Source organism: Pantherophis guttatus, chromosome 1 (genome assembly GCF_059756535.1).
Source record: "Pantherophis guttatus breed Tessera chromosome 1, ASM5975653v1, whole genome shotgun sequence".
In the NCBI taxonomy this organism is placed as follows: Eukaryota; Metazoa; Chordata; class Lepidosauria; order Squamata; family Colubridae; genus Pantherophis; species Pantherophis guttatus.
In genome coordinates, this window is record NC_142063.1 from 193,057,538 (window position 1) to 193,072,506 (window position 14,969).

The following is a 14,969-nucleotide window of genomic DNA, read 5'->3' on the forward strand; positions in this document are numbered from 1 at the left end:
TTAGGGCCAAGAGGTCATGAAAACTTACTCCACAATACATGAAAACCTAGAACTCAAATATTTTCAGACGTTTACAAATCAGATTTACTCTTTCCCAAATCTGTTGCCTTTTGTAGGCTGCTTCCCAGATTTAAAAACATACTAGAACTGACACGCCAAATGGGGAAAAAAAGTATATGTCACTTTGTTCAGAATGTTAAGCTATTATTTTAAAAAAAGCACGGATATAGTCTAGCAAACAAAAGTATTGAAATATGTATTCATTAGTATTTTAAGCATCTTCTGAAGGTCAGAACAGTACACTTTATTTTTTTTTAAAAAGTGTGCTCAGTTATAACATTTAGAGTTTATTATTGCCAAGAGCTTCAGCACTTTCAGAAAGACCCCAAATCATCATTTAAATATTGTAGCTGATTTTCTTCTATGTAACATTTCTTTATGAATTGATACAATACTAAAAGCATATTATGAATCAACTGATTAAACATTTCTTATTCTGAAGTACACTTTATTGTTGAAGTTAAAGAGCAAATTCAGAAATTCAATAATTTCAATCTTCTAACAACAGTACTATGAAGAATTAAGGTATTGTGTGTTCCAGTTGCAGATCACTAATGTCTATCCCATAGTGGGGATGAAATTTTCTCAGAGATTTGCTAATACATTTGCCTCTCAACCACATCTGAGTGTTTGTTTACAAAAAGTGTCAATGACTCTTTCAAATTATTTTGTAAATAAGATATTCTTTTATCAAGTTGGTAACTTTAAAACCCAGATATCAGGCACTAATGGATTAGTTTCTTTATACAAAAGTTATACATATGGTCACTAAAGCAATAACCAAGCCACATTTTTGCTCAAATTCACATATGTATTTAAATGTTTCCTCCCTGCACAAATGTATTATTTGTCTTTTGGTCAGCTGCCTATTACTATGCTTTTTTTTCACTGTAACTTTCTTGTGCCTTAGTGCATAACCAAGCCGACCAATAAATTGCACAAAATTTTATTAAAGTCAACAGTATTGATTGTGAGAGAATGGAAGTAACATTATTTAGAAAAGACATAACATATCATTAGAGTTAACATCACCTTGTTAGCTTGAAGTCATTCATACTTTAGGAAAAATACTGTTTCCTTTTCTATGACAGAGCAAGAGACAAATAATTTCTAAATGGAACCATTCAGAAATAGATTCAAACACAATTAGGATGCAAAGGGAAAGAAATGGTACATCTAGAGTGATTATGGTTCTATAAACAATGGTATAAGTTGTGTTCCAAGTACAGCGCACATGCCAGAAACACACGACACTTTGTCATGTAGGTCATATTTGCTAGTCATTTGCTGGGCTGGGCAGGTATAGTCTATAAGGAAATGATTTTAAAGTGCCAATACCGCACAGAAAAAGTTCACTGGGGCACAATGCAAGCCTTTCCCCTTATTCATAAGAATTAAGACAATACTTATCACCATACAGTTTGATATTACTTCCAATAAGTACAATATTTATTAAACATTTCTTCAGTTTGTTACATTTTGTGCAACAAATTACAAGAGTCTGCAGCCACAAATTATATGCAGAGTATAAAGAAAAATCAGCATCTGTGATCCAAAGACCTATTATGGGATTGCAACTTTCTTTTGAATGGCAATCCCCTTCCCCTTAGTGAAATGCCCTGCTATTTCAAAAGGGGTTGCCAAGGAGGTGCTGCTCAAGAGTCCAAACCTGCTTTGGCTGCACACCGTTATTTAGTGCTGATCCCAGGTAGTGTGTGTTCTTTCCATTTCCTTAGAGCTCTACATGGAACTAGTAAATTAGATTTTATACAGAATGCCTTATGAACTTTGTGCATGGAAAAGTGACAGCCACAATTGTGCTGTGGAATACAAAAACAAAGACTAAACTTCATCTTCAGAAGCCTAAACCCGACATCTAAATGTGCCAATATGATCAGAACAAAATAATGTTCAAAATTTAGCCAACCACAGGAAACAATCTGGTATAAGAAAAAGTAACAAAGATTACACGCATTTATAAACCAGCACACAAGAGGTTTAACACATTTCTGAAAATGAAGTTAGCTTTATTGAGATCGGGGAATAAAAAAGTCAGTATTGACCATTTACAATCTCTGACCTTTGTGGAGACGATAAGATTCTGTTGTAGTGCAGCTACATACAGTACAATTCAGGCATTTTTTTCAGTTGGGTTCAGATTTCAAATTCATTGTTGAGAAAGAGCTGGGAAGGAAAGTTTTAACAGCAACCTCCGCTGGACTGCTTGACTGGAGTGCTCTGAATTTTAACATTGGATTTCTCTGCGCCACCTGCTGTCGCTCCAGGACCCATTCGTTTTTTGATCTCCGCAGCCATGGTCATGAAAGATTGTTCTACATTGGTTGCATTTTTTGCACTGGTTTCCAAAAATGGAATCCCAAGAGAATCTGCAAATTCCTGTAGAATAAAGACATCACTATTAGTTCTATTACCCAGATTTGGAAAAGAATATATTGCTCTCTAGCTAATTATGAAGAGGAAGCATCAAAAGCACTTTTATACAACCTCACTTAGATTTAACTATTATTAGTTTGCTTTTCATATAGACTGTCCTTCAGAAATTCAGGGTGGGATATTCAGTCCTCATCTTCCAAGTTTATGCTGACAACCTTGTCAAGAAGCTAGGCTAAGAAATAGTGACTACCCCAAATTCAACCAATGAAGTTCCACTAGTAAATACAGACTTGAATGTGGACTTCCCATGCTTAATTAAATGCCTTAACCACTATACCACACTCATTCTCAGCATTATATAACTCTTAGTTTATAAATACTGCAATGGATTCAACAATACTTTTCTCTTTTTGAAGATTAAAGTTGTTTAAAAGATAGGCATACCTTCGCTGTTGTATAATCTACGACTTTCTTTGTAGTCAGATCACACTTGTTTCCTACCAACAACTTGTTAACATTTTCACTGGCATAACGATCTATTTCTTGAAGCCACTGTTTTACATTATTGAACGACTCCTAAAAAATAAAAGAATATATTAAATCTAAGCTCGGCCATTTAATATAGCGCATTTGGATTCTAAAACAAATCCCATTGCATTTTAAATATAATCCCAATAGTGCCCATCTCTCTCGTTTGCTTTACAAATCAGGAATCTCTGGCTTGAATTAAGGAAGATTTCTCTGTGCCTCAAGAGTCTTCTTTTATGCAAAGATACACCATAAATTTAAAAATAATTTGTGATAGGGGTCAGAAATAGGGGTGGCGAGATGATTTAAAATGCAACATTTTACAAGGAAAACTATGACTCAAAAGTGAGAGGATGTACAGTCACCACTGAATTCAATCATCTCTTCACCTAATTGCTGCTATATACAAAGTTCCACTTCCCTAAGACATGCTCATTCAATTCCTTCAAATGCCCAACTAACAAATACTTACCTGATCTGTAACATCATACACAACTATGATGCCATGAGCTCCTCTGTAGTAACTAGAAGTAATTGTTCGAAATCTCTCTTGTCCTGCTGTATCCCACTATGAAAAAAAAAGTTGAATAGTGCTTAGAACACTGCACCCGTTCTGATCTGATAGCAATAGCAATAAGACTTCTATACCTCCTCACAGTGTTTACAGTCTCTCTACGAGTATACAGAGTCAGCATATTGCCCTCAATAATCTGGGTCATTTTACCGTCCTCGGAAGGATGGAAGGCTGAGTTGACCTTGAGCTGGTGAGACTCGAACTGTCAAACTGCTGGTAGTTGGCAGTGAACAGAATTAGCCTGCAATACTGCATTCTAACCACTTGCACCATCAGGGCTCTTAATTGGACAAATTAAAAAACTTTGGTAATACTTCTAGTCAACTAACTATTCTGAAATACCTACCAAAGATCAGATGAAATAAAATACCTGAAACAATGAAGCAGAATCCATTTCACTGAAATCAACTATAAAACGCTGTTGGGGATTTAATGTTAAGGTCATGGGATTACCAGGAGGCACCAGTAAAAGGTCATTTCTTGCCACCTTTTTTAAACTTTTAAATAGAAATTAATTCTGATGTTTCAGGGCAAGCATTCCACACAATTCTCATTTCTGAAAAGGCAGCTGGTTTAGCCACCTGCATTTTGAATTCTGCATTACTACCTCCAAGGAGGCTCTGTTGGATCCAGATTTCATTTGTCAACAAATGGAATTTTTTTGTTCTGGCATATCCTGGGTATACCCTCAGTCAATAGGAACGTTTTGGTAAAGTTGCCACAAAGTACCTTCAAGCTACAAAATACAGAGCAACACTTGTTATATATGCTTAACATATAAACCAATTCACATTTGCTGCTGCTTGACAGTTCGGAACTGGCCACAGTGCAGATTTTCTAATGGCATAATTGCCCTATGAAGCTTACAATGCCCTAGATAGTGCAACTTCTGAGATTTACAATGGATAATACTTACTATCTGAAGCTTTATAGTTTTGCCATCTAACTCTATAGTTCTGATTTTGAAGTCCACCCCAATTGTGCTGATATAGCTTTCTGTATATGTGTCATCCTAGAAAGAGGAAACATTTTTAGAATCATTAGTAATACTGTATTCCAAAGCATCACCACCACAGGAAAAGGAAAAACCTGTCTCAAAATAAACAAATACTTGATTAAACTAAAACCATGATGGATAAGTTTGCTAGATGTTTAGCAACAAAATGGACAGCTTCTAGTCGAGACTGCTCAGATGATGATGGGAAGGTTCAGTGAACATTATCAAACTGGCTGCCATTAATTGATCATATAGGTAGTCCTCAAATTATGATCACAATTGGGACTGGGATTTCTGTCGTAAGTAGCTGTGATTGTAAATTGAATCAGGCCTGATTTTATGATAACTTGTACAGTGGTTGTTATGCAAATCATGCAGTTGTTAAGCAAATCCAGCTTCCCCAATGGGGAAACCATTAAACCATGATCACATGACCACAGGTTGCTGCAATCGATCATAGATGCAAGCCAATTGCCAAGTACCTGAATTGAAATCACATGACCATAGGGTGATGCAATGGCTCTAAGGGTAAGTATGCTTTTCTGCAAGTCACTTTTTCAAGTGACTTGCAAAAGTCACTTGAAAATCCATAGGCTAAAGACTACCTGAATCGTAAAAGTCAATTTTGGAGCCAAAGAAAGAACAAATTAGAGCTGTTTTCTCTTGCTTGTTGAGAGTAGCTTACTTTAAGCTAATGATTAATACAATCCAAGCCATTTATATGTTTAGTGTACCACACAAACATTACCAATTACAGGATTAGAGTTTTGCTCCATTTTAAGGCCTTTCTTCCATAGCTGTTAAGTGAATCACTGAAATTGTTAAGTGAATCTGGCTTCCCCATTGGCTTGTCAGAAAGTTGCAAATGGTGATCACATGACCCCAGGACATTGCAACCGTCATAAATATGAACCAGTTGCCAAGTGCCTGAATTTTGATCACATGATGCTACAACAGTTGCAAATGTGAAAAACAGTCATGAGTCACTTTTTTCAGTGTCATTATAACTTTGAACAATTACAAACAAATGGTTGTAAGTCAAGGACTATCTGTAGATAGACATGGAAAGACATGTAATGATTCAATAAGTCACACTGTAGTGAAGGGCAGAGCATGGAATGCAGAATTTATTTCTTAATTGCTGTTAGTTTGGCTTAGCATACAACCTGGCCTCATCCAATTACATGACCAGCAAAATTCAATACCCCCAAATTTAGCCATATTCCCAACTTAATAACTCTAAACTTTTTAATGTGCTTAAGGGCTTTTAGTTTTCTAAAGGATTAACTCCATGTCTTATGAATGCACCCACAAGATTAGCATTTCTTCTAACTATTTTTGCTAATTGAAATTTTATTTTACAAATACTTAGCAAGTATAAACATTATGCAGGCTAAAACACCTAGATATTAATACCATTTGTTATTATTAATCCAAAGATGAGAACGCAAGACAACTTACTGCAAACCTAAGTAGCAGGCAAGATTTTCCCACACCAGAATCTCCAATAAGGAGTAGCTTGAATAAATAATCACTGCAAAGAGAAAACCACAATTATACATACATTATTATGATGGATTAAAGCTATTTATTTATATAACGTATTATTTTGTTTTATCTTTATTGAAATTGTCAATTTTCTTCCTGCCAAGATATGCTAGGAATTATATAAATGGATTTTATAATGAAATCTAAATTCTGTGGCTACCTGGAAACAAAATTGTGATGAAAATTAGAAAATGATAAAACTGTTACAAATCTTCAGTTTTGTTATCTTTCTAGATCAATTAGTCAATACAGTAATTGGTACTTTCTGATAGAGAATTCTGGTGGTAAGAAATAACTGCTCCTCCAGTCTTTGCTGGACTCTTGCAATCTGCCTTGAATAAGGGATCTGGAAAGAAACAATCTTTAATAAAACCCATTCCACAGAAGATGGAACTACTTTTGATAATCAGCTCATGTGTGGGATTCTTTAAACAATACACTTACCAGTGAAGAGGCAAACAAATCAGCCTAGGGTTATTGTAAATCTATTCTTATCCCTTCTTTCCTTCTCTCTTAAAATTGGCATTAGCAGTATTATCACCATCATAAACAGTTTGGCAACAGAGTGCAGTATACATAGCACTTCTTTGGAACCAGTTTAGAACTTAAGTTGGTCTAAGATAAAGCTCACAGATTGCTGACTGGGACCAGACAGAATATCCTGCCTGTATTACATAACTTCCACTGACTTCCATTTGTTTCCAAATAGAATTCTTAAGTAACGGTCTTTTGTGGTAAATCAAGCATACAATTAGCTTAATATCATTATCCTCCCAAGACCCTTCTCCAGATGCCCTGACATCTGAATAGAGAAGTCACCAATAGTGGAAGGACTTTAAATTGAACTCCTTATCTTTGCATTTCACTACAAGGAAAGTTCTGACATAACAAGTAATGAAATAATTTTCAGAAGCCATTTTGTATTGTGTATCTTTATTTAAATTTAAGCAGTTTTAATACCAATGATTCTGAGATTTCAAACTTACAGAACAACATTAAATTTATCTCAGTCATAATTATATGCTCTCACAGGAAATTAATTTTAGAGTACTTGAAACAAGTAGATGAAATTCTTTTGTACAATTTTCTCAATCCAAATAGAATGTTAAAATATTCAAATTACAAATCATCAATATTTACTACTGAGACTTTTCCCAATCCCCTTGGCACTATTCAGCTGATTCAATATTCTGCTTTTTACTCATATGTTCCCATCTATCACTACCTATTACCATAAATAGACCAAAAATATCATACAAAGTATGCAAATGTTTGCGGGTTTTGGTGTAACAGTCACAGTAAGGAGCTATGAGTGAGACATCTAAACATTATGGAAAGAATAGTATCAGCTATGCTAAGACTTTCATGTTTCTATAACTGTCTGAAAAGCTCTGAAAATAAATCATGTTACAACTTTACGGAAAACACTTTCTAATACATGGTTTAAAGTTCTCAATGGGATTGGTTTTGGATTAAAGTTCATGAAGATAAGAGAACAGCAAAAAGATTCACATAGAATTCTGTACTGTACTCTCTCTCTTTTGATTATGCTGGAAATAATTTAAGTCCTGTGCATTGTATTGAATGAAATCTTCAGGTAACTTATGGTCATCAATACTAATTTGTATAGCTCCCTTTCTCAGCAATTAACTCTGGACTGCAAATAATCTTTTAAAAAATCCCATCATAAATACATAGCAGTTGACAAATATTAGTGATGCATTTTTGAAATCAAACCATTTTTCATTTTTTCAGTGCTAAAAGGGTATGTTATTTAAAACATTGAAGTTGAAAAATTTATAAAAAGTTGGACATCTATTGCAACACCAAGACTTCCTTAGAACAATTAAGTTGTCTAGCTCATCTTGCAGCCTGGCTCGCTTTACAAATTTAGTATTTTGACAGCCTGCATATCAATATCTAATAGAATAACTTGATTTAGAAAAAGATTAACTCTTCAAATGCACAAGGCATTTATCAGACTGATTTTCTAAATAAGATGTACAATCTAAGACAAAGTTGAAAAAATGTTTTTCTTCTCTATGTACACTTATTTATTTATAAAATTTATAGCCATCCATCTTACTGCAAGGTAACTCTTACAGAAAAATCTCAAGAAACATTTACAGGAGTGGAGTGAATAAAAAACTCACATTTGTTTTCTGATAGACATTTCTGATAGAGGAGCCTGTGATTTTATTGGTGAATAAATGCCTTAGTTGTTTTATGCCTATATTACTACAATACTTTTCTGCCAGGAACTGTATCTCAGTCCAAGGAAATGTTTTTCAAGATGTTCTGAATCTTTCATGTTATTCTAATTCTTTTTATATACTAGAGCAGGGGTGTCAAACTCGATTTTATTGAGGGCCGCATGAGGGTTGTGTTTGACCTCAGGGGGCCAGGGGGGGTCGGGGCCACGGGGGTATAGCCAGCTCAATGTCAGTCATCAAGGCTCCGTTTTGGGCCGGGATTGCCTCCTGCAACCCTCTGTCAGTGAAAAGGGAGCTCGGGAGGGCCACTGGCAGAGGCACTGCAGGCTGGTCCTTAGTTGTTTGTAGGGCAGGCCTGCGGGCCAGATCTAAGCACACCCCCCCGGGCCTTGAGTTTAACACCCCTGCACTAGAGGGTTTTTCATTGATTCTTTATTGAATTCACAGCCAAGTTAAATTACAAGTAGTACTCAACTTACAACTTTTATTTAGTGACTATTCAAAATTACAACAACACTGAAAAAGTAACTTAAGGCCATTTTTCACATGACTGGTGCAGCATCCCTGTGGTCACATAATTGAATTTTAGATGCTTGGCGACTATAATCCTAGTACTGTAACCTACAGTGGATCTGAGTTTCATCTGAATTCTATTACTAATTAAAGAGATTCTCATTATACAAACTTTAAAAACAATGTATTTTGTCATTTTTTTCATTGTATATATTGAACTAATAATCACTATTTTTGTTGGAGAAATAATGTGAAGATTACTTTAATTTTGGCATCTCCTTTAGCAGCAAATACCTCATCCAAAGGTCTTTTGTATGTATTGACCAATGCTACTTGAAGTCTATTCTTTTTACAAACTGCTTCAATTCAGATATTTTGGAGCCATCTTGCATGTTGATTACTTCAGGTCACAACACTTCAACAGATTTAAATTGAGGCCTTAGATTTGGCCATTCAAAAATGTAAATTTTTTCTAGTTCAGTGACTCTGCTGTAAATGTATATCTAGGACCATTGATGTACTGCATCATTCACATTCAACTCATGGCTGGCTAAACTGATGTTCTCTAGAATGTATTGGTCCAAATCAGAATCCATAACCTTGCAACCTCAGAGTATTGTATACTTTATTCTTGGAATCCTTGGGGATTTTTTTGACAACTACATCTGGGAAGAGGGTAACAATGTTATTATATTTCTCCATTTGTATACTATGTGTCTGACCATGGCATGAGCAAACTGCTCACAAAAGATTTCATAATTCATAGTACAGTTTCCTGAGCACTGATAATCCTTTTCAGAGTTCAGAGAGATCTCATCTGATTAGGGCAAGATTCAATTCCATTAATTGTGTCCTGAAAAGCAGACTCAATCTAGCAATCAATTTGTCTGTGTTAAGAGAAGGACCCCACCTCAAACTTACATGTGATTATCATCCTTTGGCTCATCTAACTCAATGTAACTCATTAAGAGAATGGTGGCACAGTGTTCAATAAAGACATGACACAATATATTGGTTCGTACTTTGTTTAACCAGAAGCTCGCTATTAATAGGTGAGATGAAACTCCAGTTACATTGTAAATCAAGTAATTTAAGATTATGAATAATTTCTAAAGGGTTTACAAACTTCCACTATTGTATTTGTTTTAGCAGTAATACAGCAGTAATTTGCCACTGCCTTTCAGGATGCTTTTTCAACTTTCCAATCTCGCTTATATCCTTGGTATTCTTTGTAAATTGCCAATCCAGGTTCTAATCAGATGAGCCAATTCTGCATAGTTTCCAAAACCAAGCTATGTCAAACAAATACCTTGGCTAAAATGCATCCTTATTAACAGAATTCTTTATTTGAATTAGTTACTTTTCAACACTTTATCTATCCAAAACAGATACATATTTTACATTTTACTTCACTACTGCAAGATAAAATGGTTAATATTTTTAATTAATACAACTTAGTGCTACTTCATAAAGGAAATCAATGAAGTTGCCACAGATGTAAATTACAGGTTGATTTTAATAATTACAACTGCATTCTAGTACTTTTCTGTGCTATAAATAACTGAAGCATTAAATCAAATGCTGTTCTGCTCTTTTACTAAACTGAAGCATTAAATTTAAAAGTATTAACTTTAAAAATTTTTGCAGGCTTATCAGTAAAATTTGAAAATTATTATGGAACCTTGGTTTGGTTGCTTGCTGTGTACTGAATCCAGGATCATCAAATGTAATATTCCAGAAGGAATACAAACCAATCCAGAAATGGTTGCACATCTCCCACAAATCAGCTTCTCTTACAATCAGTATCTATGCACTATTTTATTTTAATTTAATTTCAGTTTCAACTCGTGTTCTCATGTTCATGATTTTAAAACAATATTCTAGTCCAAACCTGTAAAAGGTATTTCTCAAAAGTTTCATACAGATATTCAAAGTGCCAAGGGCAAGATGGAATCCTAAAAAGCCAGTGGGACAACACAAGTGCCACCAGCATCACCTCTTGGTTTATTCTTCAGAAATATCAGTCATACCAACATAATCTGATTCCAATCCAATAGATAAGAAAATGCCCCTTATATTTATCATGGATTAGGGTCCTATTAAAAGGTCAACCTTTGATGTTACTCAATTATTTCATTTGGGAATTTCCAGAAAATTATTAAATTTTCAGAGTTTAAAATGTACAGAATCCTATATAACTAAGAAAGCTATAGTTTTATTTGTTAAGCTATAACACAGGTATGATATCAAACCTCCAAGGTCCCTTCCAATGCTGTTATTGTTATTATTATTATATTATTTGTTTTGGATGTTAAAAACAAGCACACATTTAATCTTCATGCCCTAGTTCTCACCACATGCAACTTTAATTCATGATAAAATTAGACTTGCTGTTCCAAAGTGCCACTGCTAATGTTGCCTGGAAACAGTAGAACAAGATTTGATAATACTCAGCCTTTAAGCTATAGGGTGGATGATGAGAAAAGTTATTGAGCAATCAAAAGTCCTTAATAAGAAAAAAATCATCATTAATCATTTGGTGTTGCTTCTACATTTCTTCTTTTCATTTCTTAGAAGTGTTTCACTGCAATGCAGCAACATTGCAAAATCAACCTAAGCCCAGAGAGCATTCTAAGAATCATGTGGCAAACACATGACCATCAGCTAAAATGAACATCCACATCAGTAAATAGCAACTGGTCAGAAAGTGTGAATCAGCTACAAAGAAATCAAATGGTAAAGATTTCTTTATCCATTGTAAAGTAACACTACTGAATGTTCACATACCAAAGAATTAAATGAGAATACCATGTACTTTGCAATGGGGGGGGGAGACTTCTTTGCAACCTAGTACATAAGCAATCAGTTCTCATATAGAAGAACCAAATGTTAACTTTTTATAACATCTCATAAAATCTTCTCACCTCCATTCTGTGACAAATACTACTGTATTGTCACAAAAATGTCCCTACAGACAACATTTGAACTTCTTTTCAGTTTCTCAGTAAACTTTGAAGAAAAACTCCACAAATAGTAGCTGTTCTGAACAAATTACAGTATAGGCTTTTAGGCAAGTCATTCCTGGTTTAAATTTTTGGTTTTTCTTGCATTAGGAGGCCATTTCCTCAAAGTCATTCTTTTTACACTTTGCAGATAGTACTCATTTACTCTTCTATTAAGAAGGCCTCAAAACTGTAGCTGCCTTAACTCTGGTCACCATACACTAAGTCCACCAACAATCAGAATACTATATCCCTATTTTTATTACTGTTGCAGTACAGAAAATTAATTATATATAAATTCACATAAGTTATTTTCCAAACATTTGCAGCCAAATTATCCTTCAATATAAATTATTCAAAGAGCAGTGCTTTGGAGTACCAATGCTGCCAAGCTGAAAATAACAAGTAAAGATAAAGCAGGGATAGAGAGAAATAAGCTACATACATATGAAGAAGAAAAAAAGTCCAGAGTTAGGCTGTATTTTAAGTTTAAGAAATGAACTAGAACAGGAATGGCTAGAGTTAAGGGTAAATATGTTTATAAAGCAAAGATAAAGGTGAGGAAAAAGATGAGATAAAGGTAAAGACAGAACATAATATACAGAGGCAGGCAACTGTCAACATTAAATCCCTCTTTGTATATTCTGGGCAATGCCTCTGGCCCTGATTGTTGGCCCTCAATGGTACAATTAACTGCCATTAATTGTGGGGAACAAATGAAAACTAAGCTCTACTGCACCCATATCATAGTTAAAGCAACTGAAAGCAACTGAAATTTCCCCGAAGCCCACTGTCACCCACCCCACTAAAAATACAGCTTTTTAGTCAAGGCTGCCCACCTAAGCGAGCTAGAAAAAAAAGTGCATGTAAAGAGAACAGGACAACCATTAGAGAAAGACTTCTAAGGAAGAGCCCTGGTGGCGCAGCAGACTAAATCACTTTTATTAACACCATCTGCCTGCAATTACTGCAAGTTCAAATCTCACCAGGCTCAAGGTTGACTCAGCCTTCCATCCTTTCTAAGGTAGGTAAAATGAGGACCCGGATTGTGGGGGCAATAAGATGACTTTGTATAAAATATACAAAAGTATGAAGGCTATTGCTTAACGCAGCCACCCTGAGTCTCCGGAGAAGGGCGGCATATAAATAATTTTTTTTAAAAAATAAAATCTATAAGCCAATGGAGAGCATATGTATGCATGTTAAATGGTTACCTATTTAAGACAAGGTGAATTGAACAGGTTAAATGAAAAAAAAAATCACACTGAAGTATCACAATCATCATTTAGTAAATGACCTTGCATTATCTTCCAGTACATCCATCCTCATAGTTGGGAGAATTAAATGAAAAAAAAAAAAAAACCCAACCCCAAACCTTGTATACATTTCCCTAAATTCCTTGGTTGAATCCACACTTTCCCCCTTCACTTAACCTAAAATACTTCTATTAACAAAAGTTACCTTAGATGCATTTTTTTTTAATTGGCACATCATTTCCCCACTTTAACAGCTTTAATAATAGGAAGCTGCGATCTTGATCCCGGATTGCTTCCCTAAACCGTGGTTAGAAAAGTAGATGGGAACCTACCGTCGGCTCTCCGAGAGCAACGAAGACACAGAACAAGATTCCCACTTGCCCAGCTACAGAATACACCAAATAATGAACCGACTCGGTTTAGCTATCGGAAGGGCTGGGATCCACCCCCACCCCCGGCACCCCCAAAGCTAAGATGATTATTTACACTTTACAAAAAGGATTCACAGAAAAGTTTCGGGCCAAACCCTATCTTTCAAAGGGGGGGTGGGGGGGTTTAATCTTGGAATGCATCCTTGAAAACATCCTCAAGCCAAAGCCACCAGTTCTGTTTAGTTGCAACCATCCTAGATCCATCCAGAGCCACGGCAGACTCCCCTGTTTTCCCCAGGACTGTTGGCCCCAGAGCCGCCTCTGCCTGCCTGTTTTCCTTCGGCAAGGAGGCAATTGCTGCATCCCGTCACCACTTATGTCATCCCGCCCGTCGTCCCCGTCTCCTGCTCCCTCCACCACCTTGTCGCTCCCTTCTGTCCCCACGCACACCAGAAAGCCGCTACCCAGTACTCACTATTCGGGATTCATACTGGACATGTCAGCGGGGGCCCCCACGGCCTGTAGAGAATGAGCTCTCTCCGCGGAGCAGGCGGCGGTCAGACCCACCACCGGCGGCTCCTGGGACGGTCGGACTGCCTAGCCAACCAAACACCCAAAGGTGACAGACAACACGGGCAACAGCGGCGTCTCCTTCCAACAGGGACAACCCCTCCCCACACAAGCGGCGACTGCAGCCGTCTCCGCTCTGGCACCTAAAACTCAAAATGGCTGCCACCTCCGAACCAGGAAACGGAGAAGCCTCTGGTGGAGGGCTGGGTCTTACATGATGGTGAGGAGGCGGTGGGGAATCCTTGGCAAGGAATGCTGGGGAATTGAGTTCCCAAGTCCCGCGACAGCTTTCGGGTTGCTTTGGAGCGGAGTCCGCCAAAAAACTCGCTTTCCCAGCAAACCTACGGGCGGGTCGACGCGTGCGTAATCAAAGCTCTTTCTTTCGTGTTTCCCGGTTGACTCAACTTTGAGATTTTGGTAACCGATTGGCTGACAGGTTCAGCCGGCCGGGCAACGTCAGCAGGGAAACGTGGCAGCTTGGGCGAGCCGTTGATTTCTCCAAAGACAGGATCGGGAGAAGGCGGGGCAGCAGCGAAGGGAAGGGAGAGAAAAAGCGACGCCGAGCTATTTTGTGGGCGGAGCGATCGCGTGGAATTGGAATTTGAACGGAGGTTAGACGTAGCGATTAGAACACAGTTTTTTTTTAAAAAAAAAGTGCCCCGTGGACAGAGTTTCGAGTCCAACGTCACTGTAAAGGGAAAGTATTCATCTGATAAACGTCGTGTGTATACTGCCAGCAGATTTAAGTCTGTGCCAGATGGGGACTGATAAGCATTCTGTAGGTGGTTAAGAGACCTTATTATTTCGCAATTTAGAATGGATTATAAAACTGAAACTTTAATAGTACTCTGCTGTTTGCCTTTAAATAATTGAGATTCCATTACGCAATGCCACACTAACATGTCGAAAATTTGGCAACTATAAAATCTCTACCCACAAGCAT

The 14,969-nt window shown here is 36.7% G+C and overlaps 1 protein-coding gene across 1 annotated transcript; it reads right to left on the reverse strand.

The window, feature by feature from the left end:
- Window positions 1-487: 487 nt before the first annotated feature.
- RAB1A (RAB1A, member RAS oncogene family) lies at window positions 488-14,629 on the reverse strand. Its single transcript, XM_034432440.3, has 6 exons — window positions 13,932-14,629; window positions 6,015-6,087; window positions 4,473-4,568; window positions 3,455-3,550; window positions 2,899-3,030; window positions 488-2,457 (listed from the first exon to the last, which is right to left on the reverse strand). The coding sequence occupies exons 1-6, from the start codon at window positions 13,952-13,954 to the stop codon at window positions 2,260-2,262; spliced, it is 618 nt and encodes a 205-aa protein (XP_034288331.1). The 5' UTR covers window positions 13,955-14,629; the 3' UTR covers window positions 488-2,259.
- Between the last annotated feature and the right edge of the window lie 340 nt (window positions 14,630-14,969).